Genomic DNA, 24,789 nt, shown 5'->3' with positions numbered 1-24,789 from the left:
TCCTGTTCGTATGCGCAGTTGCGGCTGTTCATTCATGTTTGGTGAACTGCGCGAGCGGTGGACTTCGTACGCTTGTCACTTGCTCGAATATAACCTCAAAAAGTAAAGTCGCGAACGTATGGGAGACAGGCTCTTGTAAGGTACATGGGTGAAGTAATTCACATTTGAGATAGTTATTTTTTTTACAGGCTGTCCTAGAATTGGTATAAAGTGAAATGCGACTTACTTTAATTCGTAAACGAAAGTGAATATTTTCCTAGCAAGAATAGTGAGGTTAATTGGTCGTCTTTTTTACAAAATTGCAATGTATGTTCGATATTTTAATAATATAATTAAGCTTCGACTTTTCATTATTTTGAGACTTTCGAGACTTGGAATTTTTTATCTTCGATGAGCAAAAAATTTATTAATATTTCAACATTTTTATTAAAAAAAAATGATAAACTTGAAATCTTACAAAAACAATTTATCCACTTTCTGCCAATTTCCTCGAATTATTTTTATATTAAATTACATTTATATTATTTATGTTAAATTATATTGTTTAAAAACATTCAATAATTTTTGTTTTTATTCTGTTGAACAGGAGTAAATATAATTATGAGCTACTTCACTGTTCTACGATTTAAACAAAGGTCTGCAATTTTAAACAAAGGTTTAATAGAGCAATGTTTGAGGCAATACCTGATGTGTCAAGGCAGACTCTATGTCGTAGAAAGTGAAAATCGTTACAGACATTGTGTCGGTACAAAGGAGCGAGCAGTTAGGAGAAAAACATGGCGAACACGTATATTGCAGGATATTAAACATACGAGAAGAAAAGTAGAAGAAATCATTGAAAAGGAAAATATCTGGACAGTACCCAATCTGCTTTGCATGGGTCGCATAATGACATCGCCGTTTTTAAGTTATTTGATTTTATCACAAGATTACCAGGTGCGATTCAATATTTTGAAAAAGTTATGCATAAAACACAAATATATTGTATTGCATATCTATAATTACTTTCTATATAATATATTAGAGTATCATGTTATATTTCAAGATATTTTTCTGCCATAGATAGCGCTATGGCTACTTGCATTTGCAGGAGTCAGTGATTTAGCAGACGGATGGATTGCACGCACTTGGACATCGCAGGCTTCTAAGCTTGGAAGTTTCTTGGACCCAGTGGCGGACAAGTTACTCGTAGGAACACTATTCCTCTCTTTAGCATGGGTTGGTTTGATACCAGTTCCACTTACTTGTCTCGTTGTCACGCGTGATATTGCTCTGGTGACTGCTGCCTCTTACATTAGATATCATTCCCTGCCTCCGCCAGTATGTGCTATGTAGACCTATTAATTTTATTATATATTCATTTAGCTCAATGAATTAATCTGATGTATACAATTTCAGAAAACCTTAGCAAGGTACTTTGATCCTACACATGCTACTGTACAATTAGCGCCAACCTTAACAAGCAAGCTAAATACTGGGGTGCAATTGTCTTTGATTGCTGGAACGCTGGCTGCTCCTGTTTACCACTTTGTAGGCCATCCAATTTTACAATACCTTTGTTACATAACAGCATTCACGACTATTGCAGGAGGTGTCAGTTATCTGTTGTCAAAAGACACATATAAATTGTTGAGAAAGAGAAAGAAAACTCAGACTCCTTAAAACTAGACTGTACATTATTCATGTATACAATGTTGTTAATATAAGATTTTATTATTTGCATAATCCAATGTGTATAATTACTTTTTTGTATTATATCTGTTATAGAATTTATATGAAGATTAAAATAAAAATAATGTTCTTATTTTTAAAAATTTTAAAAAAGGAGACCGACTATTGAAATTTCTTTTATAAAATCTTGTGAATACTGTAGAGCTTTGTATGTAGAGATTTATGTAGGATGATTAATTTCAACATTTCAGTTTTTTTTTTTTTTTTTTTTTTTTTTTTTTGACATTGTATATACGTCACTGAAACGTGCTCATGCGCAGTAACGTAAGCAGATTTTGTCGAGCAAGCTTCTCACGTGAACTTCTGTATTTTTATGTAGCTTTATAAATATTAAATAAGAATATTCATTTGAAACATAAAGACACCGTGCACATCCGAAAAGCACCACGATATATCATAAAGCAAATGAATCGCAAACAAAGCGGAAAGATTACCCGGTAATCTAACCAAACTTTTGACCTCTATGTAATTACGAGGGGTTGAGAGACGAATATGACTGCGCGAATATTTAGGAAAATATTGACAGACTTTGCGATCGGGAGGAGAAGATTGCATGCAACCGCGAATCTCGCGTCTTTCCACGAAAGGAATCGAAGATCAGATTATAAGATAGTGTATGATAAACCACCACCGAAACAAAATTTGAGCATTGTAGGCAGACTACGCGAGGGATGTCGACAAATCAAGGAAGAACTTGGTATTTGGTTGGAAGAAATGAAAGAAACGTTGAGAATGGATCCCATTTTGATATACAGATCAAATGAAGTGGATGTTGTGTGGCGGTTCAATACCGATCCAAAATCATTGGATCAGTGGGTTACTACTTGTGATAGCGATTACCAAGAAGGCTATTCAACAGCTAAGTGAGTATAAACAATATATATAATAATATGAATATATATATATATACAATAATAATAATAATAAATAAAACATATTTATATCTCACATGTTTACATGTCATTTCATATCAGTAATTTGTCATTGTTTCTTTGTAGATTAGAATTGTCTTCTACTGGAACTGGCATATTTTCTGGCACGTTGAGCACTCGTTTGCCCAAAGACGGCAGAATAAAACAAGCTGGTTTCTGTACTATTACCACTATACCTAAACAAATATCCTTCAAACGTGATGTTTGTCACGATTGGACGCCGTATACTCATCTTATTCTTCGTGTTAGAGGAGATGGCAGGTGTTATACACTGAGCATTTACACCAGAGGCACATTCAATTTGATGTGGAACGATGTATATAATTATGTGCTCCATACCAGAGGTGGACCTCATTGGCAATATGTCAAAGTGCCTTTCTCCAAATTTATATTTTCGAGTAAAGGCAGACTGCAGGACGAGCAGTGTGTCATCATGCTGCATGAAGTCACAAATTTTGGTATTACGTTATCAGATGACGTTAATGGTCATTTTAGATTAGAAATTGATTATATTGGTTTGGAGAATGATGAATATCATGATGAAGAGTTTGCTTATGAATCTTACAATTTTAAAGATGTCAAATTTTAATTTTTACAAACAAAGTACAGTAAAAGAGATTTCGTCACTTCATCGTTACTCCATATGTAAATAGGAAATGTAAAAGAATACACTTTGTACAGCATGAAAATAAACATACATAATTTATTAGAAAAAGAAAAAAAAACATCTAAAACAAAAGGCAAAATTTTCTTGAAGAATCATCATGTTTTAACCTTTATTTTACCGTTTGCTAAACACATTTATAAAATACTAAAATTAAAAAATTTATTTTTAATTATCTGTGCTCGAGAGAAAGAGAGAGAGAGAGAGAGAGAGAGAAATAAATTCATCTTTATTTTATAAATTTGTCAGACACACATTGGCTATTAAATAGGGAATTTTTGAATTCCTACTAGGATTTTAGAGAATCTCTATTCGGTATCCAATCAGTTTGTTTGACAAACATTGTCGTTCGAATGTGATTTTAACCTAAGGTTATGTCTATACGCTTAACAATCAGCTGATTACAGCTGACATTCCTATAACAGAATTATTGTAATGCCACTTGTCACTTGTATAAATCTGTCAATACTTTTTGAAGACTTTTATTATGGAGCAAAATAATTAGTGATTTTCTTAAAAAACAGAAATTTAATCTGTAAATTTATATTTACCTGTGTTATTTACTTTTGAAATAGGTTGAGTAAGTAAAATATATACATCACACTATTTTTCATATCCAGAGATTTATAATACATATAATTATTAATTTGATGTTATTAATATATTTGTTTACCTATTGTCGTCAAACTCTATTATTTTATTATTATTTTAAATCTTGAGTAATTTTTTAAACATGTGGTCAAATATTTTTGAAGACTGTAAATTTCTAAATTTTGATATTTGAAACAATATATTTTTTAATATAATATATATTAAATGTGTGTGTATAACTTATACAGGATTATTTAATAATCAAGATGACATCAATGTTTGATCAGTACGAGCAAGCTTCTCAGCGTTCTAAGCAGGTGGTTGCACCACCAATTCGTCCAGACATTGTGAGTTTATATTATCAAACATTAATTAACACATTATACAATTGTAATATTATTTTACAGAGCACAGCAGGCTTTATTCAAATGAAGCTGCAAGATGATGGACCAATATTTACTAAACAGAAAGTTAACTTTTTGCCATCTGACAAAATTCTTTACTTGGCTGTTAGTAGCAATACAATTGTGATTGCTATGGCTAATAACATCTTGTTGCGCATTGATATGAAACAGCCTGACAAAACTGAAGGTAAACAAGACAACACTGCTTATTTTTTTTTTTTATTTTACTAATGACATATAATCTTTTAATGAAAAATTTTCTTATAAATATAGTTGTTTTAATTTATAAATATATTAATAAGTTTTATTTTTTTATTTACTTGATAGTAATTATTTGCTGATATGTTTATTGGATATTATTAGATAAATGAAGCATTATATTTTTGCTTACAGAAATTGATATATCAAAATATGCACTAAGCATGAAAATGTCTGGCTTATTTCTGGATCCATTGGGCTATCACCTGTTAATAACTCTAGTACCAAAACATGGAGATAGTCCGCCACCGGAGATATTCTACTTGCATAGGAAGACAACAAAACTCAAGCAGGCTGGCAAGTTTAAGGGCCATGAAATCACTGCGGTGGGCTGGAACTTTTCTAACACTTCAGAAACAACCTCTGGTCCAATTTTATTGGGTACTTCCAAAGGACTAATCTTTGAAACAGAAATTGGATTGGAAACTGACAAGATTTTTAATACAAGTTTAGAGCAATATTGGCGTCAGGTATTTTAATATTTTATACATAGATGTTATTCCATTTACCTACTCATATTTTTTCATCATTATTGCTATTCATTGTTAACAAAGCTTCCAAATTATCTGCCTCTTTATGGTACAAAAGAGGTAGGAGGATTGGTAAGTTTACATATATTCGTCTCTTTTATATTTTTGTATGTAAATATTTATTTGATATAAATATTTATATGTAAAAATATATTTAAAAATATAAATTATTGATAATATTCTTTTTTAAATATTATAGCTTTTATGTTAGTCATAAAAGAATAATAAAAATTTAAAAGTTACTTTTGTGCTTTTATAAGAGTTAAATTTTGATTTGCTCACTTTCATATAGTTAAAATAGGAACAATGTTAATTAAGATATATTTTCTATTTTAATTACACATATACGCACGTTAAATATTATTTAAATTTAAATTATTTATTTAAAATAGTATGTGAAATGTCTTTAATGGTTTTTTAGGTATTTGACCTAGGAAAAAATAGTAAGCCTCCAATCACTGGAATAGAATTCCACAAAATACCTAATTCAGACAAATATGTGATCATTGTAACCACTCTTATGCGCATTTATCAGTACATCGGTAGTATTGGCAATCCCGAAGAGAAACCTCTCTTGCAACAGGTGTTCTACAAATATCTGAATGCACAAGGTAAAAGACACATAGAAGTTGCTTATATGTATAATCAATATTTTAGATCAAACTTGTAAGAACTCTAAGAAATAAAAAAAATAATAATAAAAGCATATTTTAATGTTTTATAATTCGAAGAAATTTAAAAAAAAACATTGTTACATGTTAGAGCTAAACATAAATGAATAAATTACATATTTGTTGCAGAGAGTTTCAGCGAAGTAATAAATTCTCTGTCATATTCGAAAATGCAATTTTACTATCCATCCTTGGGTGTTCTACCAAAGTCATTTGGATGGTTGACAGAGACTGGTATCTTATATGCCCAGGTATAATTATTATTTAAGATTCTTTATTCAATTTTAAATTTCAAAGAAAAAATTATAAATGTAAATATATGTTTTAATTTTTTTTTCTTAAATTTTCTTTTTGTATTTTACTTAGTTCTATAACTCTTTTTATCTTTTATAAAAATTATTAGTTAAAAAATAAAGGAGATACACACATTAGAAATTTGTAAATTCTTAATACATTATTTTTTTTATATATGAATCGCTGAGCGGAATCCATAGCTTGAGAATCATCAAGTTAGGTAAAGATTGTATGATGATTTTAGGTGGATGCAAAATCAGATACGAATATACTGATCAATCAGCAGATGTTAACGTGCCCAGAAACGAGTCTTATAGGCAGTAACGTTTCACAAATCACTTCGGCACCATTGTCATTTGTGTTGACAGAATTCCACGCGTTATTGCTATATCCGGATCATGTAAAAGGCATATCGCTTCTGAATCAAGAATTGATATTCGAAGATATTTATAATGATGTACGTGAATTTCTCAGTTCCTTATAACTATTATGTTTATATTACAGTTAAATAGGAATTAGAAAATTTAAAAAGTGTGCTATAAACATAATTAAAATAACTACAATTAGTTATATTTAATAGACTTTAATGTTATAGTTTTTATATTATAATTTTAAACTTTCTCGTGAAATATTAAACATATATCATGTACATGTTATTTAATGATATTTAGGCGGTCGGAAAATTAATCGGCATCACCAAAGATCCCGCAACGAGGTCTATATGGGCTTATAGTGAACAAGCTGTCTTTAAATATAGAGTAACAAAAGAAGATAGGAATGTTTGGCAGGTAAAGAAAAAAAATAACAAATTTGAAAATTTGATGATAATACCGTATCTTGTTCAGGTGTACGTTGACAAGGGTGAGTTTGAACTGGCTAAGCAGTATTGTAAGGATAATCCGGCGCATATCGATCAAGTGCTCATCAAGCAGGCAGAAATGCTTTTTAAAAACAAAGAGTGAGTTGGTGGATTTGTATTTGTGTCTTTTTGTCATTGTGCAAAGTATTTTTGGTTTTTAAAGTATTATAAAGTATTCATCCAGTTAAAGTTTTATTTCGATATTTGAATATTACAGATATGAGAAGAGTGCCCTAATATATGCTGACACTCACTCCTCTTTCGAAGAGATCTCATTAAAGTTTCTGCAGGAATGGCAAATTGAAGCATTGAAAACATTTCTGTGCAAGGTAATTGATAAATATAAGAGTTAAATTGATAAATATAAAAAATTAATAATTAAATTATAGTATCTCTGTTTCTTGTTACGAATAAATAAATAGATATTATTTTTCTTTTTAAGAAACTCGATGGTTTGAAGACGCAAGACAAAACACAGATAACAATGATTGTAATTTGGATAACGGAACTATTTATGAACCAAATGGGAGCCTTGCGCAGTAGCAACACATCTTATCTCCACGATTCACAGTATATAGAATTGCAGAAACAGTTTGACAGTTTTCTCGCCATTCCTAAAGTCGAGGTACATAAAGAAAATAAGAACGGATTAGAAACGGAAAATATATATTTGTTAAATTGTTAAATTTTGCATTTTTTGTGCGCTTTTGACATTTGTTAAATTAATTTGATGATTTTTATAAATTTAATTAACTTTGAATGATTAGGAATGTATAAGAAGAAATCGTAGTACGATATACGATTTGATGGCCAATCATGGCGACAAGGACAATCTGATACGTCTTACAATAATGCACTGCAACTATGAGGAGGTGATTCGCCAACATTTGTACAAGAATAATTATTTAGAAGCACTTGGAGTACTCAAAAGTCAGAACAATAAAGACCTCTTTTATCGATTCGCGGGGATATTGCTGCAAGAATTGCCGCGACCCACGGTAGCTGTCTTGATCTCACAAGGGTCATCGTTGAAGCCAGCAAAACTTCTGCCAGCTTTGGTCTCGTGTAACAGTGATGAGAAGCACGTAAGAAACAAATTGTTACTCTTTCATCTTACAATTATTGACATTATTATAATAATTAAAAATAACAATTGATTATTAAAATGACAAACTAAAAATTGGAAAAACCGACATAAGGAATGCAATTTGTAATAATGTAATAGAATAAATATAGAAAACAAATACGTGATACATATCACGATCAATCAAATCATTTAAATCATGGTGAAATATTATCTTTGATGTAATATTATTTCTTTTGATTACTCATAGTTTTAATTTTACAATAGCTTTGTTGATAATTCATATTTTTTTTCTATAGGCAAAAGAAATTATTAAATATTTGGAGTTTTGCGTGTACAAGCAAGGCTCACAAGAACAAGCAATCCACAATTTTCTTCTATCATTGTACGCGCGTTACAAACAAGACGAAGTCATGCGATATATAAGTTCTCAAGGTAAACGTCTCGCACATGTTTCATGAATAATTAATTTATTTTACAATCATAAATAAATTTAGCTATCTCTAAATTTTTATCATAAATATGTTATCGACAAAACAATTCTTAAGACGATCTATTGCTGTTAATTCTAGGTCAAGATATCAGCATGGTACACTATGACGTGCATTATGCGTTACGATTGTGTCAGGAAGTAGGCTTGACAGAAGCCTGCGTGCAATTGTCGGCATTGCTCGGTTTGTGGTCTACCGCTGTGGATCTCGCGCTTACGATCAGCGTGGATATCGCTAAGCAGATCGCCGCCATGCCTTCTGATCATGACGACGAGTTAAGAAAGAAATTATGGTTAAAAATAGGTAATATATAACTATTTTTTTAAATTAATTGAATACTATTAAGTAAATTTTATACATATGCAACATTTATTGTATTAGAAACTTGTATAAGAGAGAGATTATATATTGTACGTGTATATTTGTTATAAATTACTGTTAAAATAGAGATTATTATGCTGTATTATAGCGGAGCATGTGGTACGAGAAAAAGATGACATACAGCAGGCAATGAAATTTTTGCAGCATTGCGATTTAGTTAGGATAGAAGATATTTTGCCATTCTTTTCCGACTTTGTCACAATTGATCATTTCAAGGAAGCTATTTGCAACTCTCTGCAGGTATGAGTTAAAATTCTGAATATAACCAAATTTCAAATTAAATCTCTCTTCTCACATTCTAATTGCAAAATCATGTTTCGAAAACATTCTATATTTTTAATTTTTATTTTTATATATATAGTGATAATTTTATTCAATATTTGGTTGTTTGTGTAAGAAAGAAATTTCATTGCAAGAAAGATGAAAAAATTATGAGGAAAAGAGAAAAATAACAGAATCTTCTTTTTATTAACTTTTTTTTCCTCTTCACAGGAATATAACCAGCATATTCAAGATCTTAAAGAGGAGATGCAAGAAGCCACAAAGGCAGCAGAGTTAATCAGAAAGGATATTCAAGCTTTTAGAACCAGGTATTGAAAAATAACTTTTTAAAATCATTTATTTATTTATTTACAAATGCAATTTATATCTAATTTCATGATAAATTCAATAAAAAAATAGTTGTTTAAAATTGGTTTGCATTCGACATGTATTATATAAAATAGCAATTTGTTATTACATTATAATATTTTATGTATCGAGCATTGTTTTTATTTTTTATTTAAATTATTAAATTATCAAATTACAACTTTTTCCAGATGTACCTTCGTGCATGCGAGAGACACATGCAACACATGTGAGGTGCAATTGCTGTTGAGGCCTTTCTATGTATTTCCTTGTGGACATAAATTTCATAGCGATTGTTTAGTGGCGGCGTTAACGCCGATGTTGTCTATGGATCAAAGAACGAAGCTAGCGGATCTTCAGCGACAGCTAAATGCCATCTCCAATCGTCCTGAAGATACTACCTCGACGACATCCGTGTCTTTGTCTACGAGAGACCAAATCAAGGCCGATATTGACGAACTGATCGCCTCGGAGTGTCTCTACTGTGGAGAGCTTATGATAGAGTATGTTTCTGAATGTCGTATTAACAATTTCAGTTGTAGAATAAGTATTAAAATTTGGAGATTATTCGTAATTATTCTGAATTCTTATTTGTATCTGAAATAATTTTAGATTTTAATAAAATGTGTTGATTATTTTTTACAGATCAATAGATAAGCCATTCATCGAGGAAGAGGATTATGAACGTGTGATGAAGGAGTGGACATGATGAAGCTTCTGTACAAAAAAATTGGTAGAGCATAATTATTTTTTCTTCTTTTTCTGTTTCTTTTAATACAGAAATTAATTATGACCTGTGTGATAATCATGGTTTGGTCATTGTGATCTCAAGGTTGTCGCTTGGAGTTCTAGTGTAATTTTCTTTCATAATTATGTACATAATTGATTTTTTAAAATGTCTGAATTTTAAAGAAAGAAAAATCATGAAAAAGATATACATATATTGAGCTCCAGCTTCAAGTTTTTATTCACGAAAATAGTGATTATATAGTGATTATCATAATTTAAATATTAGAATTATAGTTGATTTTCTCTATTTTAGATTTCTCTGTATTCCAAGTCAGTTGTTTTTCTTTAATCTAGAATCTCTTTTTGCTGCTCTTTCACTACTTACAATTCATTATTGGCGATGTGATTGTATTGGAGAAAAAAACTGATCGCACAGTATTCATTCTGCATCTGTACTACAGTAGAGTGAGAAGAGATACTGAAGGAATCTTAGAATAAAAAAATATTCGATCCCAGTGATCTTATGGAGAAAATCAACTGTGTAATTGAAATCTTATGAATGATTTCAGTTTCACTATTTTATAATAGTACTAACTGTTATAACAAATAGACTCAATTATTGTAATAAATTCCATTATTCCAACTCTCTTATTGCCATAATCGAATAATTCACTTTATTTACATAACTAGAAATAAATTTAAATGATTCGTATACAACGTTGAGATCTTAATTAATATCATGCTTCACATTAACATTTTTTACGATAATATCATAATCTTCAAACTATTTAAATTTTCACATATTAATTGTTACTTTGCAGTTTAAATAATTGTTATTATGTATCAATATATTCATATTATTGTTTATCAATATTATTACTGAAGATTATTATGTTTTTGTATAAGTTAATGATAAGTAATGAGTGATAATATATGGAAGTCAGTACATCGAGTTTAAGTATCACTTTTATTGTTAAATGTTAAAAAATGTTTTGTTTAACGAGCACACAATATTTTATTATTTAAACAAAAAATAATAATAAAAAGAATTATATGCAAATAGTTTTTCCTGGCAAAAAAATTTGTCTTTTGTAATTTTCAGTGATTATTTAAATTATTGATAGAGTCTCATTTACAGATTTCGATTTTTTACTTTACGATTCTAAATTTAAATAGATTTAGAGAGAATGTTATTAAAATCGATGTATTGATATCAGTCTTCTTTATATGAAAACATGAAGAAGTGCAGATTGAACTTCTTTATGTTTTTTTCAGACAGAACAATTTAAAATTAATCTCGAAATATTAAGAAATCTCCAGCTCTGCTTTTTTGTCTTTTTTGCTGACAGACTTATTGCCGTAGACATAGTAACGTAAAAGTTTGTTGGCCCACTCTGAACCACAGCTGTCGATTCCGATCCTGGCAGATTTGACGATCCTGAAATCCTCCGCTGCGCCGTCATCCTCAATCCACAGACCCTTCCAAGTACAAAGAGAATATCTGCTGTGTTCCTTATTAAGCTGATACGCCATGCAGAGCTTCGAGGGACCGTTACACAGTTCGTGTAGCTTTAGATCGGTTTTCCTCGTCTTCGAGGTGTTACGCTGATCAGCCATGTGTGTGATACCCTCCAGAGGATCGACGGCTCGCACCAGCACCGCACATCCGTCACCTAAGATCTTACCAACAGGTGAGATGAAGATTTTTGGAAACTGTAGATATGAGGATCTAGTTTTTTCAAATTTCTATAGTATTGTGAATTTATAAAAAATACTTTTTCATAAATTAAAGAGACATCAAAGTGTTTTTTTAATAGGAATGTTCGATTTATTTTTTTAGAAACTTTAGATTGAGCGAAATTTAATTGTTTGAGATGTTACGATTTTTGTTACAATCTTTAATCTTGTTACATTATGCATATAATTCACCATAATATGACTACAATTCCAAATATCCACAGTAAAATTCTTATTTCTTTAATGACATTTGAACCTCAATTAAAATAAGAATTGACTTTGGTCTTTTAAATTTTTGCGTTTTAAAATTTGCTAAATTAAGAATATAGAAATTTGAAAAACTATATGAGAAATTGCTGATTCTAAATTAGTGACTTTAGAACATTACACTATATTAGAAGCATAATTATATGAGAGAATTATATTAGAGAAAATTCTTGTTCTATTTAATATTTACAAAGCTTAATTTATCGCGACGTAAGCATCCTTCTCGTATTCAGAACTTTTTTCGCCAACACTGGCGCTCCCCAGGACGTAATATCGCGTAGTTTTCGTACAGTTATCATCCGACATAAAATCTTTGGACGGTACAGCTACTATGGTAGGTGACCTTATGAAGGGTTGACACTCGAGCCACAGATTATTACACGCATAAGCGAGTTTCCGATCGAAAGTGTCCTGGTCGATCGCAAACGCGTCGCAAATCTTGGACGGATCATTACAAAGTTCGTATTGCTTTAGGCGCGTCACATGTTTCGCGATTTCGTTTTCTCTTCCGTTATTCTTGCGTCGCATGTTTCTTAACAATTCCATGTACTCGAGGCCCACCAGCGGTTCCACTGCTTTGATCAATACATATGCGTTTCCCTCTAAACGTTATTTAATATTATACTAATATAACATTGATCACATATCAAGAGATGTGAATGAATCTTTAGATAAATATCTTTTCTCGGATCCAATCAGCACAAAAATAAATTATCAATTTGCTACATTTGATATATCAAATATAGAAAATGGAGAATTATAACCGTCACATTTTGCATATAATTGCTGAGGATTACTAGAGTTGACTCCCATTTTAAATTTATATATATATTAGTATAATTAATCTTATAAAAGAATACTCACCTTGACTAGAGATATTGAAGCAGTGATACATGCCATATGTCATATAAACATAAATTGTTCCTGGTGGCATGTACATTGGTAAATTACGAGGTGTAACTTTGTTTTGATAAGTATGCGATGCTTTGTCGATCGCACCTAAATATCCTTCAGTCTCTACAATTCTGCCTTTTAGGATAGTCCCGTTCTCAAGATATCTTACAAGTACTTTCCCTTTAAAAATAAAAAATTATTCAACAAATCCTTATAATATGCAGAACATAATTTTAAAAAATCTTTGATGTGCTTCATATAGTTGTAACAAGTTAAAAATTTTTAACATTGTACATAAGTAACTCTTATGTAACATTTTACACGAGAGAAGTTTAATCCACAAACCTAGAAGCTGCTGTGCTAGTTCCTCACAGGGAGTATCAAAGAATTTGTATTGCAATCTATTAGAAGATAATTCCTTTTCCCAGGGTGTCATAGGAGGATCTTCTAATTGACTCAATTCTTTTTTCATCATCTGCAAATCCACAACAGCTCTTAGTTTTCCTTTGCCAGGACTTGTGTTTGGTTTCAACTTTTCTCCTTCTAAAGTATAAAATAATTTATTGACAAGCATGTCTCTATTGAACAAGAGTCTTATAATCGAATTAAACTTATAACTAACCATTGATGCGAATTTCCTTGTTTGACCCTTTCTGATTACTCTTGGATTTCTTAGAGGATACAGTAATATGAGAATCGCTTGGCTCACATGCATTTTTGCTTTTTTGATTTTGTAAAGACTTGAAGTTTAGTTTTTGTCTTTCATTCAATATCACCTGACAAAAAACAATTAATATTGATGTAAAATTATATAACATTTTCAACAGAGATATTTGCAACTTGGAAATATTGAAAAAAAAAGAGATTATTTTTAATGAAAATTGTAAAACATTCTTATACTATTTTTTCGATAAAAGAATATATTATTCAGAAAAGATTAACTTATCATCATTCAAAGGATAAAGAGATTATATTAAAATATAAATATAATTTTTTTAAATCTATTTATATTATAAAAATTATAAAATATCATACAAACCATTGATGTCGTTTGGATCTTGGATATAGTTTCTTCATCATTCTTATTTTTTTCGATTGTATTTTGCTGCTGAATTTTCGCAGCTGCTCTTGTTCGTTTCATCAATTTATCTTGTGTCACGAATTCGGTTGTCTCACAGCTTCCAATTGGCCGAAAATGAATTATTTCTAAAATAGCAGATGACGTGTATCAATGTCAAAAAATTGAAACAAAATTTACAATCATAATTATTTAGTCATCACAAATAAAGATCAAGGACATTGTTTTAAAAAAATATAAAAGAAATTACAGAAATGAATAACATGAATAGAAATATTCTCAAATATCTTTAGATGTCAACTCTAATTATACACAATTTTTTATATAATTTTTTAAATATAATTAAATTTATGTATAAAATTTTGTGCATATATTTTTATAATTGTAATTTAGTAAGCTTTATATATAAAATTGTGTATTAAAATTCTACATAGATTTCTCAGTTTTATTTAGTACGTAAGACTAAATAAAAATGAGAGCAAACGAGAGAGTCGCGTGTATTTACATACATTATACATATGTATAAATTATAAATCATTACAATAAACAATAATAAAACGTCTTGCACGATGTGACAGCCGGCGTTGACAATCATGGACAATGTAAAAATGTAAACAAATCGACAAATCGTGATGAAATTGTGGGTGTAAGTTGCTTTACTGCGATTGGTCGATCCATTTACCGCTTAAAGTTTACCATCTTACATCTTTCTATTCTATGCCCTTGAAAGCTTATCCAGGCGTAGCCATCTATACAAATACATATTCATAGACGACGGACCAATCAAACGCGTTCAATATAAGGAAAATCGTTTCGCGCTTTTCGTACATGGTTTATCCATTTCTTTCAACACACATTTGTTACGCAATTTTACGAATTTAATATTTAAATGAAGAACAATAAGCAAAAGAAGAAAAAGAAGTAAAAAAAAAAAAAAAAAGTAATCACGTTACCTTTGTCTATATAAGTATATGAACTGCTAGCAGGCTGCATTTTTCTATAGCAAAATTTGCGCGCGAAATATAAATCACCACCAGCTACATTTTTTCAAATTCTTTAATATTATTTATATTATTTATTATTATGCTGTTATTTTACAAATTCTTTAATTCAAAGCTGTATACGTATATTTAATTTTATTCGCAATTTATACCTATTATCTCCTTTAAATCACAAGCACAAACTGTATCTAATTTTTAGTTGTTGGTCACTGATGGCGCTCTTATTTGACAACCAACCTGAACATAGCAGCAACTAGCAGTTCATACTTATATAATCTATGGTTGTTACAAACGATGATCGAACCGCGCTTCAATCTCGATACATCGACCGTCTCCGACCAATCAGGTTCGTTCCCTCCGTTTTGACCTGTCCTCCCCTCCTCTCCCACATCTTCCTCCCCTTTCTCGATCGTACGTGCGTTTGAATTTGGCGTGTCCGCGAATTCGGTGTACATTTCGCGCGTTTACCCGGTTTTTCATCGCGTGCGACGACGCTCGACGTGGGTGATCGCTGCCGCGGAGAAGACGCACAGGTGCAACGCGAAGGTGAGTCGATCAAACGAGATTAATCAATGTCAAGGTCGCCCAGCTGGGTTTCGCGCGATTACTCGATAACGCGAGATTGCATTTACCCGCAATAATTAGCAGGCAATAGCGTGTCTCAAGACTTAACGTTAGCGTGCATAATAAACGCCATAAAGTAAGATGAAAATAATGACGACTTATATACAGCTGTGTTTTTACACACACATATATATATATATCTCATAAACATCCGATTATAATTACAGACTTAAATTCCAAACATACGTGTAATTAGTACGCTTGCGCTTTTATTTTTTGCCATTTTTGTCGCAGTCTTTTCCGTACGATGGAATATTTATATTTTGTGATTAAAATAATATAAAATTTTTTTATAATTAATGCACATGTGCTAATGCATAAAGATACATACCATATGAAAGCCGATTCAATAATCTTCTATTTGAGGAAAATTGAAGATATTTCGTAAATGCTAATAATAATCTCATACTCAGTCAAATTAAAATGTAAAGTAAGTAAATTAATTAGGTCACCGTTTATTAAAGGTTATCGTTGCAATATTTAATTGACATTTGTTTCAAAGACAATCAATTGGACGACTTCGATTGTTTCACATAATCATTTATTTATAAAATCTCTGAGTCAACTGCTTTTACGTTATTCACGTTATTAATTGAACAAGACAAATTATGCAAAAGAATTGATTAATAATAACTTAAATAATAAATTTAATATATTAATTATTAATAATAAATTAGAAAGTACACAAGATTTATGTGCGTAGAAAGCGTAATATTATTTAATATCGCATTTTTTATTTAATATATATATAATTTAGAGTATTCTTTTAATATAATATTTCCTATATACGCTATATTTTATACTAAAAATTAGTTTATACGAAATTTATTAAAAATACTTGGTATTTTTCACAAACTATAGAATTTTCTATAAATATTGAGATTGATTATCTCTTAGATTTTTTCAATGAGAATCAAAAAATTTTCAATTAAATGTATCAAAGTCGATCTTGATAATTTGCTACATTTTTATTTCTTGACGGATCGCTGGATCTCCAACAAGCTCTTGCCCTTTGTCTCTGGGATCATGTACCATACATAGGGCACTGCTATAAGTACAATAAATCCATAGCACCAGAAGACGATTTTTTCTCCAGCCACATCGATAAAAGGTTGAAAGGACTTCAAGAACATGAAGGATAACGAGCCATTACCTAAAGCAATGCAAAGAGACGCCAAATTCTTGAGGTTCGCCGGAAACATCTCGCTTAGAAGAGTGCCGGGTACCGGGATCAAGCCATAGGATACAAAGATATTGAACGTCAGGAGCGATGTGATCGGCAACCATGTCAATTTTTCAGGGTCGAAATCCAGAGAAAGAAGATGAAAATGCAAGCCAAGAACAGCGAGCGAAATGGCGACGCCGATGCTGGAAACGATCAACAGATTTTTCCGGCCAAGTGTGTCCACCACCAGGACGGCGGTGGAACCAGCGACAATCGTGGAGAAACCCAAAGCCATTACCACGATCGATGGCGTCACGCTTACTCCAGATTTGAAGACGATGATCTCCGCATAAGAACTCATCGTGTTGTATGCACTTGCGTAGACGAACATGGTTAAACCCAACAAGATCAAGATATTTTTCACATTCGCTGGAATGCATAAAGATTAATTGATTCTCGGTTGAATATAGTATGAGAAAAATATTTACATGTAGAACAAGAAAAAAGATCTCAGCTTGCATAGATTTTCGGTTCAAAGTCGTGGAATTTCAGTTTTTCATAAAATTGTGGGCATTTGTAATTAGATTTTATCAATTAATTTGTAATTAGAGTTTATAATATTTTATCCGAATTCAAATCTTTGGATTTTGATTCTGTCTTTAAATAAAAAAAAAATCACATAACATTTTGCAAAATTTAAGGAAACAATTTGAAGAGAGAAATGTATCACGAAAAGAATCAAGTAATACATTTTGTAATATACTTTGTTTTCGAGGTACCTGGTGATATGAAGTCCTTAAGCTTGGTCAGAATACCGGTGCTATTAGCGCCATCGACAAAATCCTGGAGCTGCTGCAGCTCGGCCTTGACGTTAGCTTCTCGTCGGAACCACTTCAGAGATGCCTCAGCCTCATCGATATCACCGTGAAGAGCGTAATGATAGGGTGACTCGGGTATCAAACTGAAGAGGGCCATAAAGAGGATATTCGGCACGAGGCTCACATAACTGAACATTTCCATGGGCAGATAAGGGCCCATTGAATTGCCCAGAAACATACCCACGGATGCTGCGTTTACATTCATAGATATCTGAACAAGTAATCACATGTTATGATTTATTACTTTCGTCATACATATTATAAAATATATTACCAAACTTGCGATATAGATTTTATTGAGAGGACTTGAATTAGAATAGTAACGAGAGAGAAAGAGGAAAGAATTAAAAAATTAGATTAAAATTAGTATTTGTTATTATACCTAATGAAAATATAATGATAATATTTAGCGTTTATTAATGTTAAAATATTCGATTCTTATATTATATAATTAGCTACCGTTTTATATAACATTTCTGTTATATAAAATGGTTATATTACTATAATTATAATTATAATTATCATTGATTAGATAAATTTATTTTATTCGTTATTAATAATAACTGACGTCTAATAAAGTGATAATAAGTGAATATAGTGAAATAATTGATGATAACAGAAAAATGAATATTTTATAAGAAATCATTATTCTGACTAATAATTTAATATTATCTTCAATTATATATGCTATGAATTGCTTTAACGATTGTTGTAACATTAATAATTTAAATTCTCAAAAGGATTTGTTGATATATTTGTGTTTTAAATCACAATCTGTTGCTCTGCTTGTAATCTATTTTAATAGTTTCGAGAAAAGATAATGAATTTTAAATATTTAAGATATTGGTTGAACCGAACAGAGCGACCATAAACTCGATTGTATCGATCTCGTTTTTATCGATGTATGCTTTATATGTTCTTAATGATATAAATATTACAAATGCTCACATCCTTAATCTAGTTAAATTTCAGTACAGATTACATAGAAATGTCAAGGAAAATAATCTATAATAATTTAAAAATTTATGTAGATTTCAAGAAAAAAAAGATATATTTAATTATTTAATAAGGATATATTAAAGAAAAAATAAAGAGAAAACTCAGAAAAAGGTAACAATTTTAAGGTAACTATGAAAAGATGGATTAATTAAATTACCAGAGAGCCTCGTACGGAAGGATCAGCAACCTCGCCGAGGTACAAAGACATCGCAGGCCACATGATGCCTGTTCCGATTCCGGAAAAGATCCTGGAAAGGTAGAGCCACGTGACTGACGTGGCGCAGATGTTGAAGATCCAGCAGGAAACCAGCGGCAAGCCCGACAACAGGAGCACCTTCTTTCGTCCGACATACTCTGAGGGATTGTGTCGTGGCACGCGTTAGAGACATATTATCCTGAGAACAAGATCACCACAACTCAGAACTGCGGTTCGATTTCTTCGAAGACAAGTGATGTCATTCTTTCATCTTCCATTTTCATTAATAAATCATTTTCTTGACGGAGGAGAAATGAAGAAAGGAGCGAAGACAAAGATACGAATATTTCAGTAATTAAAAAAATATAAGGATTCTAAAAATTTAAGAGAAACAAGAGTTTGAATGGCAAGACTTTGGGAATATTAGGATTATACTTTTACAAGATTTCGAGGATATTTCAGCGATTGGAAAATAAAGGAACACCAGAATTTTAATTCAAGATATTACAAGGATATATAGATGATGAGATACATTCAAATCTACAAGGATACGGGCGTCTCGAGGATGTCTCGAAGGATTTTTAATGTGATTCATTGTATCACGATATTTCTTTAGCTCTACTGCTGAGACGCGAAGATTCGCTTCCAATTTCCGGCTATTGCTGAGTCGTGGCTGGCTTGTTCTTTGTTGCTTATTTTCGAATCGAAAGAAGATTCCAAACCGTTTGGTTTAAATAATTGAACGATTGATATAGATCAAAAAGAAAAATTTATTGGCCAATAAGTGCTTGCAAAAAGAAACATGACAGAAATTATTAGATTTCTTTTACCGCATCTCTTTCCTGTTGAAATAAGAAAAACAGAATAATGCACATACATAATAGATAAAACATTTATTTAACGATTAAAATATATATTAAATATATAACGTTTTTACATATACACAATACACACACATACATATATATTGTACATAATATATAAATTATGTTACTAGAAAATTAATTGAGATTTATGTGGTGTTTTTTAAAATTTAAGTGGCGAATTTGATCGAAGAAATCAAAGAGAATTGATTTCGACATGTCTTTCTAATGATCGATGAATCTTGTTTTCAGCAAGAGGAGCAATGAAGGATTTTTACCTTGACAAAAAGCACCAAGAAGCGCACCAATCAAACGTCCGAGGTTTAAAAGGGATGCCACCCAAGATGCCTCGTTATCGGTCAGTCTCAAAGGAATATCCGCCTTCGTTGATGTTAATTGTGCTAAATATGGTGAAGCCCAACCAGTCGCCAGACCGCTAACGATGGCTTGTAGACTGACTGTGGTAACACGTGACATATTATGCGGAATGAACGAGACATCATTATAAGTGCATCGGTAAAAAAAAAGGTGAGTCTTTTTTTTTTTTTTTATAATAAAAAGTACTCTCTTATTCTTTTTCAAGTGAAAAATGCACATTGTTTTTCAATTTAATTTATTTAAAAATAATAAATTAAATAATAAAATAATAATTGGAAATAATAAAAAATAACATTTTACACTCTATACACGATATCCTATGTTTTGCAATATTTATAAGTATAATTATGGCATAAGATACGATTTACGTAATTTTTTAACAGATCGTACTTATTTTATAGTTGACAATGAAAAAAGTAGTTTTTATTTTTAGATATTATACAAAACTAAAAAAAAAATTCTTTAACAAGTACAGTTTAAAATTTTAATACAATTTAAACTTTATTTTACAACACTAGAAACTGTTGCTCTTTTTTTTGTTATATTTATACGTATTATATTTAAATTCATATTTATATATGTATTCAGGGTGTCTACTCTCTGAAAAAATATGAAAAACTGGGAATATTTAAGAATTTTTTTGTTTCTGGAAAAGGAAGTCTCATGAGATTTTATTGGATTATTATTCAGAGAATTTTTTCGAAAATTCTTTTTTTAATAAACTTTTAACTTTTCTGCACAAGCTATAAAAATAGTAAATTATATATTTATTGTATTGTTGATTGACGATTATTTGTTTGTAGCTATCGATTCGACATAGATTTTGTATATTAATAAGTGTAATATGTATCGGAATCGAGATTATCGTGTAAAATTTCGTCAGAGTATTTCGTAAGTGCTCATAAAGATGTATCAACGAAAGATTAGGAGAAGATGAACAGACTTCGGATCAGGCTTTGTGGGAACAAGCAGTTAATTTATTACGTATGAGATAATTTATTACGCATTATTCGCTGAATTAATTTTTTGTCGCAGTTATCACATAGCATATTTCATGCAATTCTATTTAAATGTGTGTGAAACTGGCGTCTCACTTTGTGAAAACTCATTTATTGAATGGAGAGTTTTGGCTTTATTTTTAATAATTTCTAGAATTCTTGATACATAGATTAAACAAATAGTGCTGACCATTAAAAGAATAGGTCGGGAAAAAATCGGGATAAACTCCAGGTTCACGCTGCACTCACTTTGTCCTTCGATAATTTTTTAGTGTTCTTGCCAAATTTTAAGCACTTGAGAATACTTCAATAGTTTTACAAAAAGTTTCATATATAGTTAAAAATTATTAGAATATTATATTAGATAATTATATAAACTAGATCGCCTGAGACATTGGACGTAAATGAGATTCATGTTATACTGGCGTTTCGATATCTAATTTGTTTAATAAATAATCTAACAATTTTACGCATATCTAGAATTTTGTTCAGAAAGTATAAGTGATAGCAGAACGACACAAAAAAATAACACAAAATCTCATTTAAATTCGATAGAACATTCGAAATATGACCAGTGTTTTATCTCATAATCAGTACGTTTGGCATTTCGGCCAATCTAATTTATTTAATATATTGTAATAATTTTTATGCATAGAATCCTCTCTGGAAATTAAAAGTGATTATAGGCTGACATGAAAGCTCGTTAAAGACGATAGAACTATCGAAATACGAATGTCTCATTTTATATTTATATACGTTTGGCATTTTGGACGATTTATTTTGTAATTTGTTTAATAATTATTCTAATAATTTTGATATGTAAAACTCTTTCTTTCTCTCTCTTTCTCTCTCTCTCTCTGAAAATTAAAAGTAATTGCAGAATAACACGAAGTCTCATTAACCGATAGAATTATCGAAATATGACTAGCGACTTTGATAATTTAATTTGTTTAATTAATATTCTAATAATTTTTACGCATATATATAGAACTGTTTGTATAACTATTGTGAAACTCTTAAGCGCTTAAAGCTTTTTAACCAAGAAATGCGTAAAAAATCGTCAGCAGAGAAAGTAAGATAACGTAAACTTGGCGTTTCAGTTTGTCTTGTATAAATATATACAAGGTATTCCATTTTAATCAATCCACTGCAGTATTTTGACATCAAATATATACAAAATATCTCATAAAATATGCATTTTTTTATAATCTTACCTTATTAATACTTTTATGCATAGAATAATGAGACGGATCAATTAGTGTAAAGATAACATATTTGTTTTAAAAAAAAATGAATTTGTAATGAGCATGTGTTAATACACATTTCTGAAGGTGTTCTCGGTTGACTTGGTTTAACATACTCAAGCTCAGGCTGAATTTTTTAAATAACCAATTAATCCGTTTGCATATTTTCCTCTCGAAACCATACAACTTTTATTTGAAATATTTTTTATTTAAACTTACGGATTTTGAGATATATTAGTGGATTGATTGAAATGGAACACCCTGTATATACATATATATATATTATATTTAATGTCTTAACATAATAAATATTGAACATGAAATACATACTCATTATAACTTTTAATGATGATAAAGAAATGAAAAATTATCTTATGAAAGTTATTCAGTTTCTTTTTCAGTTTATACATTTATCTTATTTTTTTAGTTTATACATTATAAATCTAGCATTGAAACTTAAGAGACTCCGTATTTTTCCTTCGTATGGATGAAAATGCATGTAATAAAATGATTTATTTTAGAAAAAGTTGTATTAAAAAGTTTTGAAAATATTCTATTTACTTGGAATTTTGAACAAAAATAACTGGAAAATCAGGGAATTTTTTTACAAGATTTGAGTAGACACCCTGATATTATATTATATTTATATTTAAATTTTATAATTAGTTTAATGCGAAATATTTATAATTCTTGTATAATTAACAATTAAATAGCTTTATTTATTATACATGTCAATTTTTTAAATTAAAGTTTATTTTAATTAGATGAAGAAGACTTACTTGTGAGAGCAGCCAGCCATTGTGGCCAAGTGATAATCTTTTTGCCCTGAACCTTTTCTGGATTCTTGGTGCAAAACATCTTTCCTCCAAATATGTACAAGGTATGTAAAGTCACATTTCATTCGTTTCTCGCTATAAAATCGACTGATCCCTGCGGGTTCGAGATTGACAGTTTCGCTATGAAGAAAAGGTGAATACATTTACATTCCGATAAGAATGAGATTTATTTATGGCATCATCACGCGGCACATGATTTGATGATACCCTGACTAATCATCCGTATTTACGGTGACACAATCTATAAAAAACTATGTCACAGCTGATTTACCATGGTATAAATTCGAGCACGTGATGATTTCACACTCCAAAAGAGAAAAATAAAAATTACGACAGGAAGAATTTTTAAAAATCTTAAATTTCAAAAATTTTAAATTACAAAAATAAAAAGATCTAAATTACAATTAGAGCACTGAAAATACAAATTGAAAACTGTTATGACATACTCTTAAAATATTCACGTGTTCAAAAAATTTGAAAGATTTTAAATTCGAGTTCAAAATTTTTCACATGGATTTTTTTTCAGAATTTAGCGTTGAAAAGTACAAGACTTTAAATTTTCATGAAACTCTAGAATTTCACAAATATTTAGATATTCGAAATTTAAGAGAATAAAAATTTATTATTCCAAAGATGTAATTAACAGTAATAATATAATGAACATTAGTGTAATAAACAGAGTAATGATAATATGACTTTATGAAAATATCGGAATTTTATACATATATAATAATAATTATTAAAATACATATTTATATTTATATGTATATTTGTATTTGCATATGTGTATATATATCTTATTTTTTTAATTTATTTAGTAATATTGGCACGTAGCCGTAAAAAAATATCTGCCTAAACATGCTTTCATGTTTAATTTCTTGAAAAAGGTCGGGGTCTTTTACGTGTGAAGCCAATGCTGACACTAAAGGCTCTTGATTTTCGGAAAATACCAGACAGCGTGTGTAAATATTGATTAGAAATCCTAGTGGTAATCACCTGACGGTGATATTGTGCATTCTTATCGCGAAAACATGTCAAGCACCTCTAGCTAATAAAAATACCGAAATTCCGGCCGTCTTTATAAATTTATTGCCTCGACGCGAATATAATCACTTTTCATCTTTTCTAAGACATTCTTGTTAAGAAACATTAAAAATTTTTATCTTATAATATTCTATTTGTTTATAGATTAACAATTTCGTAACATTTTTTAGTTTATAGAATGTGAACTTTATTTGTGAACTATAATTTAATAAGAATTTTTGTTCGATCTATATATATATTGATAATATCTTATCTCTTAGAAAGATGGAATATTCTTTCAATGATAGATTGTGTAGCCAATTTAAAGTCGATTTTTCTTTTAGCGAAAATGTCAAAGTATC

The 24,789-nt window shown here is 30.2% G+C and overlaps 6 protein-coding genes across 16 annotated transcripts in view; 4 read left to right on the top strand and 2 right to left on the bottom strand.

Moving 5' to 3' along the window:
• Window positions 1–600: 600 nt before the first annotated feature.
• Window positions 601–1,725, top strand: Cls (cardiolipin synthase). Of its 2 annotated transcripts, none has more exons than XM_072906917.1 (3): window positions 601–936; window positions 1,063–1,218; window positions 1,399–1,725. In XM_072906917.1, exons 1-3 carry the CDS (start codon window positions 601–603, stop codon window positions 1,660–1,662), a joined length of 756 nt encoding a protein of 251 aa, XP_072763018.1. In that variant the 3' UTR covers window positions 1,663–1,725. The 2 variants fall into 2 exon arrangements, with proteins under 2 accessions (XP_072763018.1, XP_072763017.1); XM_072906916.1 differs by having other exon boundaries at window positions 1,063–1,320.
• A 248-nt stretch (window positions 1,726–1,973) lies between these two features.
• Cia30 (complex I intermediate-associated protein 30) lies at window positions 1,974–3,252 on the top strand. Its single transcript, XM_072906915.1, has 2 exons — window positions 1,974–2,594; window positions 2,730–3,252. Exons 1-2 carry the CDS (start codon window positions 2,224–2,226, stop codon window positions 3,250–3,252), a joined length of 894 nt encoding a protein of 297 aa, XP_072763016.1. The 5' UTR covers window positions 1,974–2,223.
• Window positions 3,253–3,646: 394 nt separating this feature from the next.
• On the top strand, window positions 3,647–11,733 carry Dor (vacuolar protein sorting-associated protein 18 dor). 5 transcript variants are annotated; one of them, XM_072907749.1, is made up of 20 exons: window positions 3,647–3,907; window positions 4,167–4,265; window positions 4,326–4,509; window positions 4,716–5,050; window positions 5,135–5,182; window positions 5,532–5,721; window positions 5,911–6,032; window positions 6,320–6,532; window positions 6,747–6,863; window positions 6,921–7,033; window positions 7,152–7,263; window positions 7,377–7,559; window positions 7,702–8,019; window positions 8,318–8,453; window positions 8,591–8,812; window positions 8,979–9,130; window positions 9,383–9,480; window positions 9,709–10,020; window positions 10,163–10,250; window positions 11,596–11,733. In XM_072907749.1, the coding sequence occupies exons 2-19, from the start codon at window positions 4,185–4,187 to the stop codon at window positions 10,224–10,226; spliced, it is 3,000 nt and encodes a 999-aa protein (XP_072763850.1). In that variant the 5' UTR covers window positions 3,647–3,907; window positions 4,167–4,184; the 3' UTR covers window positions 10,227–10,250; window positions 11,596–11,733. The 5 variants fall into 5 exon arrangements, with proteins under 5 accessions (XP_072763850.1, XP_072763852.1, XP_072763851.1 ...); XM_072907751.1 differs by lacking the exon at window positions 11,596–11,733 and adding an exon at window positions 10,601–10,966; XM_072907750.1 differs by lacking the exon at window positions 11,596–11,733 and adding an exon at window positions 10,560–10,966.
• LOC140674300 (putative 3-methyladenine DNA glycosylase) lies at window positions 11,552–14,856 on the bottom strand. 5 transcript variants are annotated; one of them, XM_072907756.1, is made up of 7 exons: window positions 14,764–14,856; window positions 14,184–14,350; window positions 13,767–13,920; window positions 13,490–13,687; window positions 13,115–13,324; window positions 12,441–12,852; window positions 11,794–11,926 (listed from the first exon to the last, which is right to left on the bottom strand). In XM_072907756.1, exons 2-6 carry the CDS (start codon window positions 14,283–14,285, stop codon window positions 12,446–12,448), a joined length of 1,071 nt encoding a protein of 356 aa, XP_072763857.1. In that variant the 5' UTR covers window positions 14,286–14,350; window positions 14,764–14,856; the 3' UTR covers window positions 11,794–11,926; window positions 12,441–12,445. The 5 variants fall into 5 exon arrangements, with proteins under 5 accessions (XP_072763860.1, XP_072763857.1, XP_072763856.1 ...); XM_072907755.1 differs by having other exon boundaries at window positions 14,732–14,843; XM_072907757.1 differs by having other exon boundaries at window positions 11,794–11,919; window positions 14,732–14,843.
• A 1,320-nt stretch (window positions 14,857–16,176) lies between these two features.
• Window positions 16,177–23,480, bottom strand: LOC140674299 (facilitated trehalose transporter Tret1). The gene is made up of 5 exons (XM_072907754.1): window positions 23,348–23,480; window positions 20,227–20,406; window positions 19,047–19,243; window positions 17,792–18,101; window positions 16,177–17,441 (listed from the first exon to the last, which is right to left on the bottom strand). The coding sequence occupies exons 1-5, from the start codon at window positions 23,424–23,426 to the stop codon at window positions 16,816–16,818; spliced, it is 1,392 nt and encodes a 463-aa protein (XP_072763855.1). The 5' UTR covers window positions 23,427–23,480; the 3' UTR covers window positions 16,177–16,815.
• Rho-5 (rhomboid-5) overlaps window positions 23,331–24,789 on the top strand; it is a 75,162-nt gene continuing 73,703 nt past the window's right edge. Inside the window, exon 1 of one of the 2 annotated variants that reach the window (XM_072907745.1) lies at window positions 23,331–23,448. The gene's annotated coding sequence lies outside the window, so the exon portion shown is untranslated. The remainder of the gene's footprint in view (window positions 23,449–24,789) is intronic. The other variant, XM_072907744.1, reaches the window with a different exon arrangement.

This window comes from Anoplolepis gracilipes, chromosome 15 (assembly GCF_047496725.1).
Source record: "Anoplolepis gracilipes chromosome 15, ASM4749672v1, whole genome shotgun sequence".
NCBI lineage: Eukaryota > Metazoa > Arthropoda > Insecta > Hymenoptera > Formicidae > Anoplolepis > Anoplolepis gracilipes.
The sequence above is the reverse complement of the archived record's forward strand: the minus strand, read 5'-3'. Positions and strand labels throughout refer to the sequence as shown.